At 43.9% G+C, this 21,376-nt stretch overlaps 2 protein-coding genes across 8 annotated transcripts in view; one reads left to right on the forward strand and one right to left on the reverse strand.

Annotated features, from left to right (window-relative positions):
- On the reverse strand, window positions 1-15,443 carry Dydc2 (DPY30 domain containing 2). Of its 5 annotated transcripts, none has more exons than XM_085828929.1 (6): window positions 15,358-15,441; window positions 11,952-12,002; window positions 5,668-6,494; window positions 4,923-5,078; window positions 4,469-4,591; window positions 1-345 (listed from the first exon to the last, which is right to left on the reverse strand). In XM_085828929.1, the coding sequence occupies exons 4-6, from the start codon at window positions 5,067-5,069 to the stop codon at window positions 196-198; spliced, it is 420 nt and encodes a 139-aa protein (XP_085685055.1). In that variant the 5' UTR covers window positions 5,070-5,078; window positions 5,668-6,494; window positions 11,952-12,002; window positions 15,358-15,441; the 3' UTR covers window positions 1-195. The 5 variants fall into 5 exon arrangements, with proteins under 5 accessions (XP_085685055.1, XP_085685054.1, XP_029325055.1 ...); XM_085828928.1 differs by having other exon boundaries at window positions 15,250-15,382; XM_029469195.2 differs by lacking the exon at window positions 5,668-6,494 and having other exon boundaries at window positions 15,358-15,443.
- The window catches only part of Dydc1 (DPY30 domain containing 1), a 16,966-nt gene continuing 10,868 nt past the window's right edge, over window positions 15,279-21,376 (forward strand). For 2 of the 3 annotated variants that reach the window (XR_015044727.1, XM_021182556.3), the window contains exons 1-3: window positions 15,279-15,409; window positions 20,469-20,638; window positions 21,000-21,101. Coding sequence is in view for 2 of the 3 variants with exons in the window: in XM_021182556.3 (XP_021038215.1) it covers window positions 20,492-20,638; window positions 21,000-21,101 (249 nt within the window). In the remaining variant the exon portion in view is untranslated. The remainder of the gene's footprint in view (window positions 15,410-20,468; window positions 20,639-20,999; window positions 21,102-21,376) is intronic. The other variant, XM_085828927.1, reaches the window with a different exon arrangement.

The raw sequence follows: 21,376 nt of genomic DNA on the forward strand, positions 1-21,376 counted from the left end.
CTGGTTTGATGACTTATTGTTTTTAATTCTTGTTCTGAGTTCACCTTTCTCTAACAGCTAATTCAAAACTTCACGTGATTAAAGGTAGTTATGGCTAGCACACCAGAGAATCAGTAGACCCCTCTTTCTTAGCCTCCTAACTCTTAGATGAGATGAGTGCTCCCCTTACAGGCCTTTAAAAAAATTTTTTTTTTTTTATGAGGGAATAGCCCTTTGAGGCATCTCAGAAATCACACTCGAGGCACCTGGTCGAGATTCCTGCCTCATAGTCTTCTCCTCAAGGGGTGCCGTGTCTTCCTGCAGGGCTGGGGTCTTGTCTGAGGAAAAAGAGGTTGAGGGCAGTTCCTAAAGAGAAAACACAAAGGAAAGAAGGTGTCTGTAGATGTTAAACATAGAAATAGCAAGCACACAGAACTGCTATTTTTATGCCGGACACTGCGACAAAGAACAAAGCTGAAATCAACCTGCTCCAAAGAACCATAAGATCACTCTCACTGGGATCCAAGTGGTGTACCAGGGAGTCAACAGCTTGCATAGGTAACACTTAATACAGTACACTCCGGACTCCTTGCAAAACATCAACTGCATGCACATAGAAATTACTAGACAGATGAAGAAGGAGGCAAACATGAGCCATTAACTTCAGTATGTCAGGGATGATGGGAATAACACACAGGGATTTAAAATAGCTAGACAATAGTTTCAAAATTGTAAGGGAGAAACACAGACACAATAAGTGAAAAGTCAGGAGGCCAGTCAAAAACATGGAAACAGAGGAACTCTAGAGTGGAAAAGTATATCTGAGTCTAGAAAATCATAGAGGATTGTGGAGAGATCATTCAACCGACAGAGAAGTTGCTCTTCAAGTAGGAGGCCCTGAGTTTCATCTCCAAAATGAGGCAAAAATCAACACAACACAACAAGACAAAACAAAACAAAACAAAACAAAACAAAACAAAGCAAAACAAAAGAATCAGGTATGGGGGCATGTGCTTATAATCCCAGCGCTGGGAAAGCCAGGACAGGCAGATCCCTGGGACTCACTGGGCAGTCAGCCTAATCATTAATCTGTAGGCCAGTGAGAGGCCCTGCCTCAGAAAACAAGATGGGGTGGGGGGCTAGAGAGAGAGTTTAGTAGTTAAGAGAACTTGCTGCTCTGTCAGAGGACCTATGTTTGGTTCCGAGAAGTCACAAGGACACTCATAACTCTTTGTAATTCTAGTTCCAGGGGATCCAACACCCTTTCTGGACTCCGTGAGTCCTGTATGCACACAGCACACAAATACTCATGAACATAAAGTAAAAATAAATAAATCTTAGAAAACAAAACCCAAGATGAACGGCACCTGAAACTTCCACATGTAGGCATATTTGCATAGCCACTCACACACAAAAGTAAAAAAGAAGGTTAGCAAGTAAATTCCTAAATAGAATGCTGGCCCTGGGAGAAAAAAAAAAAGGCTTAATCTTGACAGCAAATCAATAGAAAGAATTCAACCTGAAGCTGAAAAAAAGGTGCCGAGGAAAGGTGGCTTGGTTGTTTTGATGCTCAGCCTGGAATGGAACATCTTCACCACTTCCTCCAAGACAGGAGAGAGGGTAGAAAGAACATAAGATCAGAAGGAAGGAGGGGAGCAGTGGTGAACACTGTCTTTGGGGCGTGGCAGGCCCAGAAGAACAACAATGAGAGGGTTGAAGAGATGGTTTTGTGGGTAAATCACCAGTGCCAAGAGAAAGCTAGCTAGTTAGACTAAACCTTTCAGCAGGCTCTGTGTCCAACTGAGCCATCCTGCCTGGATGAATAAGATGGAGAGCTGTGGAGGGAGTCTCCTGACATCAGCCTTAGGTTTGCACACTCATGTATACACATGGGCATGTGCAAACACATACCAGACACAAATATGTCCCCCATACACAGAATCACATGTGCACACTCAAATACATTACATGCAGAAACCAAAGAAACCAAAGGCCCAGTGATGTGTGGAGTAATGTTCCTGCAGTCCCTGGCTAAGGTAAGAATACTTAGAACTGAAGCTTGATGGGTTACTTCCACGTCGTCTTTGTATGGAAGCCCCAGAAGTCCATTCTACAGTGTGAACCCCACAGATCACAGCAGCATGCCATGGCACACCTGACCACATGATCTCTGAGACCTTTCTAGCTTCACAGCGCTGAGGCTATGCAGCAAATACTTGTGTTGAGTCTAAGAAAATGTTTTCTAAGACATTTGCATGGTTCAGATTTATATAAATAACAGGGATGCTTTGTGTCTTATGAATTGCCTGATTAGAGTCCCTCTGCTTAGTAAATGGAAACCAACTGAAGACCATGTTTGCAAACTTCTTCATAGGCTGAACTCTGAGCTATGTCCTCCATGACATTCTCATGGCAGTTCCATTTGGGTATGGTTACTACCACATTTGGCACTCAGTCTTTATTGCTCTTTTGATACATCTACTTGTACTAATAACATCTGGTCTGAGAAACTCAAAGACTTAGATCCAAGCACAGTTTTAAGAGGGTACAGCTTGACATGGTGTCTTATGCCTGATATCCTAGCACTCGGGAGGTTGAGGCTGGAGGATTGCTATAAATTTAAGGTCATCCTAGGCTACATTGAGAGTTCCAGGCAAGCCAGAGTCACACAATAGGAACCTGTCTCAAAAAAAAAAAAATTTCAAAACCAAAACAACCAAACATGCCACAAACCTAAAACAATCAAACCAAATCACCCCACCCATCTAAAAAAGGAACAATCTTGAAAGAAAGTGAGTATTAGGTATCAGGCAAACCAGCGAGTCGTCTGAAATAATACTCAAGTTATCCTAGGCCTGTCTGAAAGCACGTTTTCCAGTACTAGTGACACAAACTTTGAAGGTGAACAATAGAAAGCAGTAATTTGAAATCCACACCAAGTCATCCAGGAACCAGACCTGTAATTTTTGTTACTTGCTCCACCTCTCACCATTTTCCCTAATCTTTTCAAACTTGATTTGGATATTAACACACACCTGGGTCAGGAGACTAGGCAAGCAATTTGATCAGCCTGATTGAGTCCCAGGCTTCTGACAAAGGGAATCCGTGTCCATGACTACAACTTGTCTATAAACACTTCAAAAAATAAAAGCTTACACAATCTGGGTACCACTGGCTCTCATTTCTCATCTTCCTTTACAAGGGCTTCCTCTCACACTTGGGAAAAGAATGGCATGGTTTTGTTTGTTTGTTTGTTTGTTTGTTTATCTAATCCTTGCTACAGGGTGCAAAAACCTTCTGAGGAAAACATGGAGGGCCAGTTGACACTGTTAGTGTAATTGGTGTAAGCAAAGCTTTCTCCAGTAATGCAGGAGAGAAGAAGGTGGTGCAGGGGAGCGGGGGTCATGCCTTATCTTCTGATTTTTTTCTATTCCCCAGAAAACAGTATTGGAAAATGATCAGCATGGACAGCAAGAAGTGAGAACTTTGCTTACTGTGCCTCCTCTTGCTTCCATCTCTGTTGTTCAAGGAATGGACCCCGGAAGCACATTCTCTCTTATGCACACCCAGCCTTCAGATGCTGCAAAAACGTGCTCAACTACAGAGTTCAAGTTTGAGACCTATACAGTTGAGTTATACAAAAGCTATATTGCAATACATTCACCCAAATTCATAGCTACCATGGAGTACATGGATTGGACCCTTGTGATTGTCATAAGTACTATGAAACTAACTTTCTGATAGGTGTGGTGGAATGTGGCTGTAATTCTTAGCACAAGGAGTTCCTGGGCTACAGAGACAATCTCCCTCTCCTCTTCTCCCTTTCCCTCTTCCTTCCCTCCTTTTATTCTAGAGGACTGTAGTTAGCGCTTGTACATACTAGCCAACTCTCTAACACTGAAAGATAGTTTTAGCTCTCCTTTAAGGTTTTTATTTGTCAGGCTGACCTTAAATGTACCATGTAGCCCAGGCTTCCAAACTTAGTGTATTTTCTTTTTAATTTATCAACAAGACATGCAAGCCTTACAAATAAGCCTATTGATCATGAGAGTTTATTAGACTACCATATATCTTAGCATCAAATGTACACAAGCTTAGTGTCCTCCAATTTGGCTCGCTAAGGATATTGAGGACATACTAATTATTAAGACATCTTGTCTGGTGTCAATTCCAACATTAAAGTTGAGTGAATTCTCTAACCAGGTACTGTGTAAAATAGCACATTTTTTTTTAGGGGTTTGTAGAAAAGACAATGGGATATTAAAGTTCTGCTTGCCAATCTGAAGAAGGCGGATTTGCTTTCAACTGTTTGGAGTTAGATTCTGACGTCTGTATTACATCCTAGAGGGCATGCCTGATATGTGGCTATGAGGGACAAGCAGGCTCAGGCTAGCTTCAGTGTGCTTTACCCTGTGCTGGGCACCTTGAGGGTTTCCTGAAACCCCTGGCTGATAGAGGCTGAGCTGAATTTTCCATTCTTCCTTCCTACCTGGTGACACTTTTCACACTTCTGCTGAATCTGATAGCCTTCTTCTTTCAGCATTTCTGTTGTTTTCGCTTCCTCAGCGCTTCTGTCACGTGCTTCCTTAAGCTGTAGCTCCTCTTGCCTTCTCTAGGGTAATATGACAGAGACAAATCAGGCCACATCCCTTAGAAAGGAGCCCTTCCTTACGTGAGATAGGCCTGGGCCAATGAGGCCTACTGAACTTCCTATTGCAAGCATTAGCTAGCCAATAGGTGCAAACCCAATTATACAACCCATGAAGCTAGATTTCCTCCTTACCCCCCTGAGTCCTTCATACTTCAGAGATAGCTGGGACAAAGCAATCCACAGAAGGTAGATGAGCCAAAAACTCTCCTGGCCAGCTCAGGACTATAACTTGGATTTCAAGTTGTTCTGAGCAAGCTGCACCTTACCTAAGCAAGCCCAGGACACAACACACCTTTTCCTCAGCTACAGTTATACTCCTATAATGGTAAAGCCAGTGAGCCAGGTACTCTATTGGGTCACTGGGCCGCACTCTTGCCACCTCTGCCAGCGCCTGGGTCAGGCAGGTTCCGAAGCACTTCTTCAGGTAGGCAGTTTCCATGCTGGGAACCTAGGACACACCAAATCAGATAGATGCTCTATTATACAAGCGTAATTTAACCTTCAAAGTAGATCCATTCTAACAAGTTCGATTTGTTCCAGGAAAAATAAGAACTATTTCTAGATCATCCTTACTGTGACAAAATGCTTGATCTCTTCAACTGAAGAGGGAAAAGGCTTGGCTCTATGATCATTTGATCCATCATTCTTGGCTTAAAGTGAGGCCAAACATTGTAAGAAAGGGTGCATGGTAAAAGTAACTCGCTTTAGGAAAAGAATGGAAAGAAAGAAGGAGGAAAAAAGAAGGGAGGGACACACATTCTTAACCCCTCCCATGAAATACACACGCATTCACCCACACCCACCCACTCACACACACCCCTACACACACACAGAGAAAAAGAGAGGGGTGGGAGCTCCAGCATGGTGACCCAATGACATAACTTCCTTCCACTAGGCTCCTGGGGAGTCTTATGGACTCTGCCATTTCCCAGTATTGCCACATCCACAAACAAGCCTTTAGCATGTGGCCATTTGGGGGAATCTTTAAGATCTGAATCATGACATTCTGCCGATGGCTCCAAAAGATGAGTACTTACCTTACAATGAAAAATATACTCAGAATATCTTCAAGAGTCTCTGGAGTCTTTTGCTGCAGCTGTTGTTGTTGTTTTGGTTTATTTTTTGTTTGTCTTTTGTTTCTGGGTTTTTTTGTGTGTTTGTTTGTTTGTTTTGTTTGTTTGTTTTTTGAGACAGGTGTTCTTTGTATTAGCTCTGACTGTCCTGGAACTCACTCGGTAGACTAGGCTAGCCTCAGACTCAGAGATCTGCCTGCTTCTACCTCCCAAGTGCTGGGAGTAAATTTGTTTGCTGCTACCACCACCACTACCACCCAGCTTGGGGTTTTTGTTTTTGAAACAGGTTTTTGTAGTGTGGCCCAAGTTGGCCTTGAACTTGTCATCTTCTTGCCACAGTCTCCTAAGTGATAGGACTATGGCATGTGCAACTGTGCCTGATACTGAAGTCTTTAATAGTTCTAGCACTGCTCAAAATGCCAAGCCCTAAGTCTCCTCTGACACTCGGGGAAAACTCTATCAGTTTGACTCTGTAGCAGTCAAAACAATTGGGTTCAGGTGGCCATGTCTAATCCTGGACCTTGGGAGGCTTGGGACAAGAGAATCAGGACTTAGAGGCAGCGGAGAAGCTTCTCGGTGCAGTGGGCAGAGGTTAATACAGGCTCATACCTGGTACAAATGTTGAGAGTAAGTAAGTGTCAACTGAGTGTGTATCAACCCTCTTCCCAAGGTTCAAGGAAGATCATAGAAGAGGGATAGAAAGAGTGTAAGAGCTGGAGGGTGGGAATGGCTGCTATGAAATGCTGTCTTCATAGGATAACATGGCATGAACTCACTGCAGCTATAGTTACCTGGACAAGAACAGATCAGTACAACCAGTCAACATTCCAATAGTCAGCAGTGCTAAGTAGACTCAGTAAGTTTCTAGTCAGTGAGAGGAGAGAAGAGCCATGAGGGTTATGTTGAAGGTAAATGGGAGAAGTGGGAGGAGTAGTTTGGGCTGCACATGATCAAAATACATTGATTAGATGTGTGAATTTTTCAATGAATAAATGATATTTTATTAGAAAAGAATTTGAAGCCAAGGTGAACAACGTAGTGAGACTATCTCAAAAAATAAAATCAGAAGAGCAAATTATTAATACTTCTTTTTTTTTTTTTTTTGAGACAGGGTTTTTCTGTATAGCCCTGGCTGTCCTGGAACTCACTTTGTAGACCAGGCTAGCCTCAAACTCAGAAATCCGCCTGCCTCTGCCTCCCAAGTGCTGGGATTAAAGGTGTGTGCCACCACTGCCCGGCTTAATACTTATTTCTAAGAAACAATGGAGGTCAAGTCTGATGGTGAAAATCTAAAATTCTAGTTACTTAGAAGTCCAGTGCAAGATGATTAACAGCTCAAAGCCTTCCTAGGTAGCAGACCAACTTCAAGTCCTTTGGCATCTTAGTAAGATGCTGTTTCAGAATGAAACATTCTCAGGGGTACGTAGTTCAGTGGTAGAACACTTGGCAAACATACACAATGGTCCAGGTTTTATTCTCAATAGTACAAAGAGAACAAGAGGAGGAGGAGAAAGAGGGAGAAGAGCTAGAGACAGCTGCACAGAGAAAACTTTCTACTAACGAGTAAAACAGGAAAAGGACAGGTCCAAGAACAGCAAGACCAAAGCCCAGAAAGGCAAACCTTAAATCCTGTAGCTCCATGTCTATTAGTATAGTAACATTCTAAGAGCAGTTAAGTGCTGGGCAGACTCTTGTCTATGCCTGCCTGGCTACAGGCCATGTGGCTTCTCTCTGGGGCTAGCTCCGTTGTGTACATTTCTGGCATCTCTACCTTTCTGGGTCCTCCCCACCCCATCCCCCGGAGCTTTGGATTTACCCTCACAGTCTCAGATATTGCTCTCCCTGGAGCTGCCTGCAGGGATTCTGTCCCTGTCACTCCTTTGAGTTTTAAGTGGAAGCCTTCATGAAGGAGAGAGTAAAGGTATGGCCACCACACTAAGGATCTGACTTCCTTTGCAATTACCTCCTGCTTGGCTGTGACTGTAAAGACTCCTCTCTGCTGTTGTGGATTTGGTTTATTGCTTTTAATATGTTTATTGGGTTCCTAAATTACATGAGAATTTGCATGTCTGGTGTGTGTGTGTGTGTGTGTGTGTGTGTGTGTGTGTGTGTGTGACACTCTTGAGGGTCCCTGCTTCCAGCTAGTTCTAATTGGTAAATAAAATTGCCAGTGGCTAATGGGTGGCTAATGGCTTGACAGGGAGACAGAGGTGGGAATCACGGGAAGAAGGATTGAGAATTGCCTTGCCAGGAAAGGAATTGGATGCAGGCTTGAGAGCTGCAGAAGACAAAGAACCAGCCATATAAGAGCCAGGGAAGAGCAACCCCAGGGGTTCCTACCCCCATTCGGTCTGGGTAGCAAAGATGGAATCTAGATTTTTAGTAAGTAATGATTTAGGAGTACTGGAGGGGTAGCATTAGCTACATGGAAGTTGGAGAGTGGCCTATCCATTGAGCTCTTTAATAAGAGTGTGTGCATGTGTGTGCGGGTGTCCTTCATTTGAGAATCCAGAGCATTTTGGCGGTTGCATGGTACTCACTCCACAGCTGGCAGGGTGATTTGAGTATCATTAATAATTAATGCAACGCTCCTTCACTGCAAGCTTTTCAAATCCTTCTTCCTTACCTTTGACTTCCATATCTCATGGTAAATCCGGCAAAAAGCAGATTGAATGCTGTACTGTCTAGAAACTTCTTTTGACAGGTTAGTCCTACATTTAAAGTCACTCTCATGTAAAATCTCAGGGCATGGACAAATGCAGACAAGTAGTTTGCCAGAATACAACACAAAGGGCCTCTAGTCCCGTTTTTTTTTTTTTTTTTTTGTTTTGTTTTTGTTTTTTTTCAGGAGAGCCCTCCTCTCTATCTGAAACCTGGGGGAGCCTGTCTATTGGCTCCACATTGTCTTCACATTCTTATTGTCAGGTCCAAAGGAAACTCTCCCCCCACCACCACCCCCAATTCCAAAAGGCAGAGAGCCACCTGTGATTTCTCTTAGCATACCAAAGGACTTTCTTGCCTCCAGCCTCCCTCAGTATCTCAAGCACCCAGGACACACATCAAAGTCTAGCCTACTCTTCTCACCTCCTCCCCTATCTGAACTTCCTCAGCTCATCGGTTTCCTTCCCTCCCTTAGCTACTCATTCTTTTTTTTTTTAATTAATTTTTTTATTAGGTATTTTCCTCATTTACATTTCCAATGCTATCCAAAAAGTCCCCAATACACTCCCCCCCTACTCCCCTACCCACCCACTCCCACTTTTTGGCCCTGGTGTTCCCCTGTACTGAGGCATATAAAGTTTGCAAGTCCAATGGGCCTCTCTTTCCAGTGATGGCCGACTAGGCCATCTTTTGATACATATGCAGCTAAGGACAAGAGCTCCGGGGTACTGGTTAGTTCATAATGTTGTTCCACCTATAGGGTTGCAGATCCCTTTAGCTCCTTGGGTACTTTCTCTAGCTCCTCCATTGGGGCCCTCAAAAATTCAGGTGACAGCAGATGCTGGCGAGGATGTGGAGAAAGAGGAACACTCCTTCATTGTTGGTGGGATTGCAAGCTTGTACAACCACTCTGGAAATCAGTTTGGCGGTTCCTCAGAAAATTGGACATAATACTACCAGAGGATCCAGCAATACCTCTCTTGGGCATATATCCAGAAGATGTTCCAACCAGTAAGAAGGACACATGCTTCACTATGTTCATAGCAGCCTTATTTATAATAGCCAGAAGCTGGAAAGAACCCAGATGCCCCTCAACAGAGGAATGGATACAGAAAATGTGGTACATTTACACAATGGAGTACTACTCAGCTATTAAAAAGAATAAATTTATGAAATTCCTAGGCAAATGAATGGACCTGGAGGGCATCATCCTGAGTGAGGTAACACAATCACAAAGGAACTCACACAATATGTACTCACTGATAAGTGGATATTAGTCCAAAAACTTAGGATACCCAAGATATAAGATACAATTTGTTAAACGCATGAAACTCAAGAAGAACGAAGACCAAAGTGTGGACACTGTGCCCCTTCTTAGAATTGGGAACAGAACACCCATGGAAGGAGTTACAGAGATAAAGTTTGGAGCTGTGATGAAAGGATGGACCATCTAGAGACTGCCATATCCAGGGATCAATCCCATAATCAGCTTCCAAACGCTGACACCATTGCATACACTAGCAAGATTTTGCTGAAAGGACCCAGATATAGCTGTCTCTTGTGAGACAATGCCGGGGCCTAGCAAACACAGAAGTGGATGCTCACAGTTAGCTACTCATTCTTATAACTCCAGTTTTTCAGCTTTGTGCTCTCTCTGTCTCCTGCCTTCCCCTCTTGCATGTTCTCCATCTCTCTCTCTTTTTCTCTGTCTTCTTTTCTCAGTTTCTCTCTACCTCCACCTCTCTCCTTCTCTCATCTCTCTGCTCCTGCTTTCTCATGACCAGATCCAGTCCGCTGGCCACGTTCAGCCTGCTTCTTTCTCTCTCTGTTCTGGACTTTCTAGATGCCTCTGGCTGTCCTCTCCCTTCCATCTACAGTAAAACCCTCCTCTTAACCATTCATCAGTCAGTCACATCGTCAGTTTATATACTTATTGATACTCTGGTCTTCTGAGCCCTTGCCAGAACTGCCCATCAAGTTCTGCTTATAGCATTGTAGGCCTGCTTCTCCAAATGCTTCCAATTCCAAAGATTCCTGAAGCCCATGAGCAAGTCATCAAAGCAGTTAGTCTGACTTCTTGGTGCCAATTTTCTGTATTAGTAAACTTTGTTGCTATTACAGAATGGCTAAGATAATCAGCTAAAGAGGCAAGGTTTACTTTCGCCCAAGGCTTGATATGTTTCGGGTCATATCACTTGGCTTCACTGATTTTGGGCCTGTGGAAAGCAGAGAAAACCTCAGGGTATGGAGCAACATATGAGAACAAAGCTGCCGGTCGGAGTTCTGCACTTCCCTTTCAGGACATGCCCTCCTGGTGCACCTTTCTGCCGCAGACCCTATCAATTTTAAGGATTCCATCAGCCTCCAACAATACTACATGCACAAACTGACGGCATGACTGTTCCATGGAATGGTTAAGGGAAAGCTCTTATTGTAGATATGAGAGAGAGAACAGCCAGAGGTATCTAGAAATGTCAGGAGCAGAGCAGGGGGTGGGGGTGGGGGACAGAGAAAGATGACTGAACATGGCCAGTGGATTGGACCTGGCAAGGAGAGAAGCAGGAGCAGGGCATGGGATGGGAGGACACAGTGAGGCAGGGAAAGTATATAAAAATTAGCAGGGTTATAAGGAGAAGGTTAACTGTGGGGGGAAGGAAAGCCCATGATGGAAGGAAGTTTAGGGTAGGAGAGAAGGTAAGAAGACCTTGGATGCTAACATGAACTTTGAAACAGGTACTTGAGATACTGAGGGAGCCTGGAGGCCACTATGCACCTTGGTATGCTAATAGGCACCACATCCTGCCAGTGATAGGGAAAAATAATTCTTTTAGTAGAGAGGAATTGGCTTTGGCTTCACAAGTTCCTGAGGCATGCTGGCTTTTACCAACTACCAGACATCCTCCTATAGTTCAAGTTGAGTCCATTTCTGGATACTTGGATTGCCTTTTGGAGTTTGAGGAACTGAAATTTCATTTGGAGCTAACACTACAGACTGGCAAGCAAGACTTTAGCACATGGTTTTGGGGGTCATTTAAGATCCAAATCATAACATACCTTTCTTAGAAGAACCAGCCAAGTTATACTTGCCAATAGCTGTTACAGTCAAGCAGGCGTCTTTCCTATGCCTTTTCAGCTGGCATGTGTCAGACCATGAGTCCCAGTGGTCATCAGTCTTGAGAGGACTTGGCACATTATTAGTCAAGGGTGGTGAAGGATTTTAACCAACTCACACATATTTACCCTTAAGTACAGAGAAAATAAGGTCCTGGAGAGAAACTCTGGGTGTACAGCAAGCTGTGTTATTGTGAGGTTGGAAGCTAGTCTATGACATAGACAACAGAGGCTCATTTACTTTACAGGGAGAGAGAGGGAAGAAAAGGATGGGCCTGTCAACCTCTGCTGACACACTATCCCACAGCATCGCTTTAGGTGGAACTGATGATCCTAGATTTCCTAATAGGTGTCAAGAGTGGCAGATAATGCACTCCCAGACAGAATGCCACACTAGAAGCTGCAGTGAACCAGAGCAGAGCCACAGTAGCACAGACACCTGCACCTAACAGACCATGTCTGCTGTTGCCACTTACAGAGCTGGGTGATCTTCAGCAAGTTGCTTGGTGTCTCAGAGTCTGGGTGCCCTTTGGAAAACAGAAGTAAAATACATCCCTCATAATATGGAAAGAACAGATTGAGCTATTAATCACATGAAAGGCACTGAGCCTGGCATACAGGAAGAATTTAAGAAACATGAGCTATTATGGAACAAGATTTTTGTCAACGTATGTTCCTAGAACCTAGCCTCCATATTTCCAGTTTTTCAACTTAAGAATGAATAACTAGACATTAGTACAGAAAACATAAATATATTCTACCCCTCACCAATATCAGAGCCTAGAAATCCAAACATTCTGGATGCAGTGAGTGCTATGAGCACACTTTGTTTGTTTACTTTAATAAGACAGTTTCACTATGCATAAGCTAGCCTGCAACTGCCTAGATATCACAGTATGGTTGAACTTGTGTTTCTTCCCTGCCTATCTCTTCCCTGTAATAGATGAAAGGTGTACTCTACCATCCCCAGCTTCAAAGGGGGATTAAATATTGTTCATAATTTAAGGGATCATAGATCTTGTAAAAAAAAAATAAAGTTTGGTTCCAGGATTGGGGCAAAGAAATATAACCAGTCAGAGACAATTTATTATGCCAGAAAGTAAGAAGACCCTAACAATATATGTAGGCACAGGAGCCATCTTGAAGGCTTGTTCCAGTATTAACATTTTTCCTTCCAAAGGTGCTCATAGTCTCAAACCTGGAACCTGTGAATGTTATTTTATTTGCTAAAAGGAGCTTTACAATTGTGATTAAGGATCTTGAAATAGGGAGTGTATTATACAAGCAGGACATCTTAGTTACTTTTCTATTGATGTGAAGAGATACCGTGATCAAGACAGTTTATAAAAGAACACATTTAATTTGAAGCTTTGCAGTTTTAGAGGGTGAGTCACAACCATCATGGGAATAGGAACATGGCAGCAGGTAGGCAGGCACGGTCCTGGAGCCATTCTTAAGAGCTTACATCTTATCTGCAAGTTGGAGCACTGTCAGACAGACTGGACCTGCTGTGGGCTTTTGATACCCCAAAGCCTACCCCCAGTGTCACACCTCCTCCAACAAGGCATATTCAATTTTTTTTCAAAACAGTTGCAGCAACTGGCAACCAAACATTCAAATATCTGAGCCAATGGGGATCAGTCTCACGGAAAGCACCACACAGACACAGCTGTAATTAAGGCCAGACATGGAGCATGACACAGTGACAAAACACACAAAAGAAGCAGGACGAGACTCAAGATTACACTCAAAACATAGCTTCTAGAAGTCAGAAGACAAGGAAATTGAATCTACAGAAGGTCTAGCCCTGTATACATTTGTGTTTAAAGCTGACGTTTGAGGTAGGTGTGGAGGCTAAGGGATTGGGACAAGTCATCTTCAATTTGTGCCAGTGTGTGGATAAACAGCCTTCCACATCCTTGCTGCTCTATGTGATCTGATGATGAATTGTTGATGGGCTGGGTGAAGTGCAACTTCCAACATCTCAGATTCAATATATGTGTGACTTGACAAAAATCCCCAATGCAACTCCCAGCCACTCATCTGTTCTCATAGAATCCCAGCACAGAATCATCAGCTGCCTTCCCAGAACATCTTTCCATGCCTGAGTTATTGAGTGGCTGCTACAGGGCTTAAATATGAACAAGCCCTCTGAGATACTACCTCTGGCATTTGTCACTGTCTTAGTCAGTGTTTCTATTCCTGCACATAACATCATGGCCAAGTTGGAGAGGAAAGGGTTTTTTCAGCTTATACTTCCCACATTGCTGTTCATCACTAAAAGAAGTCAGGACTGGAACTAAGCAGGTCAGGAAGCAGGAGCTGATGCAGAGGCCATGGAGGGATGTTCTTTACTGGCTTGCTTCCCCTGGCTTGCTCAACCTGCTCTCTTATAGAACCCAAGTCTACCAGCCCAGAGATGGTCCCACCCACAAGGGGCCCTCCCCCCTTGATCACTAATTGAGAAAATGCCTTACAGCTGGATCTCATGGAGGCATTTCCCCAGCTGAAGCTCCTTTCCCTGTGATAACTCCAGCCTGTGTCAAGCTGACTCGCAAAACCAGCCAGTACAGTCACATACTAAGTCCTGAGTAAATATGTCTGAGCCCTCTGATGTTGGGGGTCGGTGGGTAGAGGGAGGGCTCATTCGTTGTTGATCCATCAGTGTCCCTTCTTGCATTTATGAAAGCCTCTACCACTGAGCAATGCCATCCCCAGAGTTTGCTTTTTCTTGCTCTGATAAACACCATGACCAATAGCGAATTGGGGGACAAAAAGATTTATCTGGTTTACAGATTACAGTCAGTCGTCATCAAGGAAAGCCAAGCCAGGAACTCACTGCAAGAGCATGAAACAGTAACTATGACAGAAATGCTGCTTACTGGCTCGCTTTCCCTGGCTGACTCTGCTACCTTTTCCTTCTTTCCTTTCCTTTTCCTTCCTTCCTTCCTTGACAGGGTTTCTATGTGTCACCCTGGTTGTTCTGGAACTCACTCTGTAGACCAGGCTGGCCTCGAACTCAGACTCCGGAGTGCTGGGATTAAAGGCGTGCGCCACCACTGCTGGGCTTCAGCTACCTTTCTTACACAGTACAAGCCCACCTTCTCAGGGATGGGCACTCGCGGCTCATAGTGGGCATATGCCCATAATTAGCAATCAAGAAAACGCTTCACAGACATACATGCCCACAAGTCAGTCTGATGGAGGCAGTTCTTCATTTAAGATTTCCTCCTTCAAGGTATATCTAGGTTTGTGTCACGTTGACAAAAACTAACCAAACACATCAGGGGAAAGTGCATAGGAGGGCCTGGCAGAGGGTGTCTTTGGGTAACCTGAAGTTGCTTGCGTTTGAGTTTGCTCTGAAAGGTGTGGAATCTTATACCAAGCCAACAAGCCTGCAGCTTTAATCCCCAGGGATCAAAGGAGTCTCCCCTGACTTTCAAAGATCTGCTGGTCCACAGGGCTCCTATCTAAGGGTTCCTATGCCTGCTAAGTTCCAAGTCTCTATCCCACTGTTTCTCCACAGTGCTTGCTCTCCCATAAATCTGGTTCTCCCATCTGCGTGCGTACCCCATCCCCTACAGTGCGCACTCCAAGCTCAGTCTAGGGTACGCCACCCCTCCCTCCCACCCCACCCCCACCCCCACCCCCACCCCCACTCCCACCCCCACTCCCACTGCGCGAATTCCCCTTTCATTTCTCTTTGCCTCCACTGATTGGGTAGCAATGGAACCTTAGCGTGCTCTCGTTGCCAGGCAACGGGACGCGACTCACTGGCAGGTGGCCAGAACTAGTATCAGCTGCGTGGACCAAGGAGGCTGGGCCGTTTTCCTTCGAACTGGTTCTCTAGTATCTCTGCAGAAGCAGTTGTCAAATTTTCACCTTGCGAGTCATAACCCGGAGGCGGAGGTCTCAACCCGGAGTCCGAGAGAGGGTTAGTTCCCCTTCTCCTCCCTACTCTCTTCCGGTTTCTCCTCTTTCTTTTCCTCCTCCCTTCTCCCGCCCCCTAGCCACCCAATAGGAAAACTAACCTAGGTGTCTAGGTTGGTGGCTGCCTGATTGAAATTTGTTTTTAGACAAACGGGTTACTTTCCAGCACAAATATACTAGAAGACAATTATTCATTGTTTCTCAGAAATTCAAGTTGAATTAGGTCTGCTGTAGTTTTGAGTGCCGAATCCAGCACTTCTTCCCAGGTCCTGGCAGAGGACATCCTTCAGTGGCTCAAAGCAGCTGCAGTTCAGAGGCAGGTGTTTCTGTGGGGACGGACTTTCTGTGGAGTTGGATGCACACTGGTGTTTGTTGGGAAATAACATTTCTTAGGACAGAAGAGATGGCTATGAGTTTCCTCACATGACCAGGACATGTATGTTACAAAAATGACGGAGGGACCTCATGAAAACCCCACTGAGAATGCTAAGCAGCTGCCAGAAACCCCAAAAAGACCTGGCCAAAATTCTAGATCAGAGGTCCTTCCTTGACAACCATTGTTCCTTTCTCAGGTTTTATGTTTTTGGAGCAGCAGAAAGAGTAACTTCCATGTTTTATGTAACTGAACTTCAAATGACACTGATATGTCCACATGGTGATTTTATCTCTATAAATAAATTGTCATAATGTTTTTCTTTATGTGGTTAGGACACCAGTGCCAACCTAGTTGGAAATCAGCTCATTTGTGCCAGCTCCAGTCAGTTCCTAGGGCTACACTTACACATACATGTGTATATTCCTTTGGTAGCAGAAGCAATTGCTATGTCACCCTTTCCTCCTGCATTGTGACTCACTAGGAAACCACTCCCTATTTAGAGAGCATCTCCATTCCCTTATATTGTCTCTGGATTCCATGGTATTGTATGTAATTGAACCTCTACCTGGACATTCAAGTGGTGTTTCAGTCTGACTATACCATGTTCTCATGTCATTTCAGTCTTGAGTCTGCACCTTTGAGACAGGAGTCAAGAACTGCAATGGTGAACATATTCTGATCTTTTAATACCATTGTGTCACAATTCTGGGCTTGGGTGGAATCATTTGTTTGGTCTGTTATTGTCCATCTGCATATCCTATATGAGGTAAATAGAAATAGTCAATCCCCCAAAACTCATGCATCTGCCTTCATATCTGAAAAGACAGGGAAACAGCTGGGAGTGGGCATATATTTGCTCATGTGCCACCATGGAGAGACAGTGGTGCACACACACACATACACACACACACACTCACATCTTCTCGAGCGTGCACATACACATACACAAATGAGCATGCACACACATACTCATACACTGTTATACACTTCTTCGGCAGCATGTCAAGGGATGTAGGAGCTACTTGAAGCAGGAGAAACTCCCTTGTACTGCTTGACAAAACTCTGGATCCAGACATGATCTGTGGCTTGAAGGTGAGGAGGTATGTTCCAACAGTAGAGGAAGGAAAGGATTATTGAGATGGGAAAGTACAGAATGTGATACGTAGAATGGCAGGAATAAGAGCCCATAATATAAGATGTCAGGGAAGAGCTTGAGGTGAACCTAAAGGGAAGTTGTAGTGGTTTGAACATGCTTGGCCTAGGGAGTGGCACTGTTAGGAGGTGTGGCCTTTGGGAAGAAGAGTGTCACTGTAGGAGTGGGCTTTGAGAGCTTCCTCCTAGCTGCCCAAGGATGCCAGTTTTCTCCTGGAGGTCTTCAGATTAAGATGTAGAACTCTCAGCTCCTCCCTTGCCATGGCTGCCTGGATGCTGCCATGTTCCTGACATGATGATAATGGACTGAACTTCTGAAAGTGTACAGCAGCCCAAATGAAATGTTGGCCTTTGTAAGAGTTGCCTTGATCATGGTGTTGATTCACAGCAATAGAAATACAGACTAATACAGAAGTTGATACCAGGGATTGGATATTGCTGTGATAAACCTAACCATGTTTTTGTTTGAAGGAATGTGGTTTTTGGAACTTTTGATTTGGAAAGCCATGGAATGCTTTAAGTGGGACTTAATGGTTCATCATAGTAGGAACATGGAGAACATTGGTACTGAGGGTGATTTGAACTGTGGAGATCTTTCTTATCTATTGGTGACAAATGTTGTTGTTCTCCCTTGTTTGAAGAGTCTGTCTGAGGCTCAGGTGAAAAGACTCAGATTAATTGCACAAACAAAGAAAGTCTCAGAAACACCCAGCATAGCAATCCTCTGGATTACTCTCATGAAGATTGTTTTGATCAAGCATAGCAAGACTAAAAGGAAAAGAAACACAAAACGTATGGTTCAAGTAATAAAGGGACACCAGGAAGTGCAATGGAACTAATTCCTGTGTTCAAGGATATTTAACAGATTAAGGGAAAGGTGACCTTGGGGTAAGATCCCACATAGCCATTGTTTATGTGTTTGCAGTTGAACAAGGAATATTTATGTCACGTTAGGTGTTATTACCTATTATTGTTCTCATTTGGACTTTTAATCTAGAATGAACTACAATCCAGAAATGGAGGGCACACCTGTGATCCATATCTTAAGGCTGGAAGATACAGGCTTTTGATTTGGATCTTGATGTACGATGACACATGCTCTGGATCCAGGTCTTGAGGAACAGTGGCCATGAAAAGCTTAGATCCAGGCATTGGGGAACATACCTTTAATCCCAGGAGACAGAAGAAGCAGATATCTGAGTTCAAGGCCAGCCCGCTACACAGCAAGTTCTAAATAAAGAAAAGCTTGGGTCCAGGTGTGATGGTACATGTCTTTAATCCTAGAACTCAGGACACAGAGCCATGCAGATCTCTGAGTTGAAGTTCAGTTTATAGAGTAAGTTCCAGGAGAGCTAACCTTAGGCAGTGAAGAAGTTAGAAAACGAAAAGCTGATGATAATATCATAGAACAAGAGAGGCATGTTCCAGCCCCAGGAAGCATCAGAACTCGCCAGCTTCAGCCACATGGCTCTGACTCTAGAGTGAAAAATAGAAGGGACTACTGGGGCAATTGATGCTGGTTAGCTGGAGTTAAGAAATTAGTGGTGATTAAGAAGAGACCAGCTTTACTGAAGTGAAATATAGGAAGTGTTTTTTGAGAGTACAAAGAAGCTACATTCCAGAGATGGTCAAGGTTGTACTTGGTGCTGCAGCTGGACTTGGGATGTGCAAGAATCACCCAAGTGGTACTGGTTTTAAAGGCATGATGGGGTCATGGAGAGCAGCTGAGACTTGGTACTATTAGAGACCAGGGAAGGCCATTGATGAAGATTCAGCCTCAGTTGCAGTTGATGGCCCAGGACTGAAGGGGTCATGAAAAGAAGCTGAGGATTGGCACCATGAAGACAGCCTATTAGAGGCTATTGGTGAAGCCTAGTTGCAACAGAAGACCCCAGTGTATTGGAGATGCCAGTATCATGGGGTGATCACCAAGAACAGCAGCAGCAGTGGAGTGGAATCAACCAGAGCATAGAGTGCTACAGAGAGCAGAGCTAGAGAAAGAAGTGATGCCAGCCCTTTGGAGGAGCCCAGAAGATCATGTGTGGATCTCGGTCATTGGAACAAGAAGGTGCAAAGCTGAAGTTACCTTGAACATCCCAAGATGTTAGAGATGTTAGAGCCCTGGGATACCTGCTGAGGAAAGCTGCTAACAGGGAGTTGAACCTCTCCAGGAGAAAGAAGTTTGTTGTAGTCATTAATGGAGTTGGATATCAGACATTGAGATATGGAGTTTGGAGTTTGCCCAGCTGGTTTTTGGTTCTGCTTTGGTCCAGTGTTTCCTTGCTGTGATGTTTTGGAATGGTAATGTATTTTTTAATTAGATATTTTATTTACATTTCAAATGTCATCCCCTTTCCTGGTTTCATCTCTGAAAACCCCCTATCCCTTCCCCACTCCCCCTGCTCACCAACCCACCCACTCCTGCTTCCTGGACCTGGCATTCCTCTACACTGGAGCATAGAGCCTTCACAGCACCAAGGGCCTCTCCTCCCATTGATGACTGACTAGGCCATCCTCTGCTACATATGCAGCTAGAGCCATGAGACCCACCATGTGTATTCTTTGGTTGGTGGTTTAGTCCCTGGGAGCTCTGGTGTTACTGGTTGGTTCATATTGTTGTTCCTTTTATGGGGCTGCAAACCCTTCGGCTCCTTAGGTCCTTTCTCTAGCTCCTTCACTGGGGACTCTGTGCTCAGTCCAATAGACGGTAATATATATATATATATATATATATATATATATATATATATATATGCCATGTATGTGATCTGATTTTTGACTTTGATTTTTATAGGGAATTACAGTTAAGAGATTTCATGAATCTCAGTAGAGACTTCAAACTTGGAATTTTTTAACATTGATGAGACTGTGATAGACTATGGGGATTTTTGAAGTTGGACTAATTGCATTTTGCATTATTCTATGGCTAGGTATGGCCCCCATAGACTTATGTATTTGAATAAGCCTATGGGGGCCAGGGAGTGGGAATGTAGTTGTTTGAATATTCTTGGTTCAGGGAGTAGCATTGTTAGGAGGCATGGCCTTGTTGGAGGAAGTGTGTCGCTGGTGGGGGTGGGCTTTGAGAGCTTCCCTGTAGCTACCGGAGGATGATAGCCTTCTCCTGGAGGCCTTCAGGTCAAGGTGGAGAACTCTCAGCTTCTTCAGAGCCATGTCTGCCTGGACACTGCCATGCTCCTACCATGATTATAATAGACTGAACCTCTGAAAGTGTATGGCAACCCCAATTAAGTGTTGTCCTTTATGACTGAAGGAGCTGAGGGGGCCTGATCTGTCATCAGTGGGAAGGGAGGCCCTTGGTCCTGTGAAGGTTTGTTTGCTTATTTGTTTGTTTGTTTTGGGTTTTCAAGACAGAGTTTCTCTCTGTGTTGCCGTGGCTGTCCTGGAACTTGATCTGTAAACCAGGCTGGCCATGAATTCAGAGATCTACCTGCCTCTGTCTCTCTAGCGCTGGGATTAAAGATGTGTGCCCAGTTTCACTTTATTTTTAACTGTGCCTAATCAAAAACTTCTGTAGCTGGTTTTATTTAGGAGTTAGAAATGGAATCAAGATATCTTCAAAAGTGTCTGGGGACATGCCTGACTCAAGGCCTCACAGAAGTTGCCAAAGTTCGCCCATTGGATCCAATTGAATATTTAGCCTTTTGGCTTTATAAGCACAAGGAAAACATGAACATGGAGCAAATGGTAAATATAGATGTCCTTTCAGGAAATTAGAAGAGCACGACAATTAGTTCTTGTCTATATTTTTTATGTTCAATCTGTTTTTCTATTACAATATATAAAAATAGGGGAGAAAACTAAAAGTTTGTTTTGATTTTAAATATTTTCTTCTCTCTGTTGTCTTTTTCTGTTGTATTTAAATATGTCAAATATGTTGATATATTTATCTATACAGTTTTTCTTCTTCTGATTTTCATTTATATTTATGGTATAATCTTAATTCTGTGTTCTTTATTCAGCTAAAACCTAAAACTGCTTTTAAAGATGGTTGGATCTCTAATTATGTGCTGTTGCTTTTTTTTTTTTTTTTTTTACCAATTGCTAGAGACAGAGAGAAATGATTACATTGGAGCATGAGAGAGAATTAGCCATGATGGAGCAGGAAATGCTGGAGCGACTCAAAGCAGAAGAACTCTTATTTCAGCAGGTGAGATAAGCGGGCAGATGTGGCTGAAGTGAACATCACCCTTGGTGTATGCAACCCACATCCTGAAACAGTGACCATCTCCGGCCACTTAGACATGGCTCTCTAGTAGCCCTTTTTAGAAAAGGCTATAGCGTGAGATAATGGGGCAACCTAGAGAGTGTGTTGTGATGGAAGCCAAGGGGACAGTGAAGCCAAGGGACAGTAGTCAAGGGCCCCACTGCTGAGTTGGTGCCCATTCCAAGGCCAGACACTCTGGGTAGGAAGAATGGACAGGG

This window comes from Mus caroli, unplaced genomic scaffold, assembly GCF_978045245.1.
Source record: "Mus caroli unplaced genomic scaffold, Mus_caroli_1 scaffold_12, whole genome shotgun sequence".
In the NCBI taxonomy this organism is placed as follows: Eukaryota; Metazoa; Chordata; class Mammalia; order Rodentia; family Muridae; genus Mus; species Mus caroli.

Bases quoted from the DNA above. Each gene is read 5' to 3' on its own strand.
- Dydc2 (XM_029469195.2), bottom strand. From the start codon at position 5,069: ATGGAAACTGCCTACCTGAAGAAGTGCTTCGGAACCTGCCTGACCCAG. The intron at 4,592-4,922 runs GTGTGTTGTGTC...ATATTACCCTAG, and splicing joins TAACTGTAGCTGAGGAAAAG to AGAAGGCAAGAGGAGCTACA. The intron at 346-4,468 runs GTAGGAAGGAAG...TTTTCTCTTTAG, and splicing joins AGTGTGAAAAGTGTCACCAG to GAACTGCCCTCAACCTCTTT.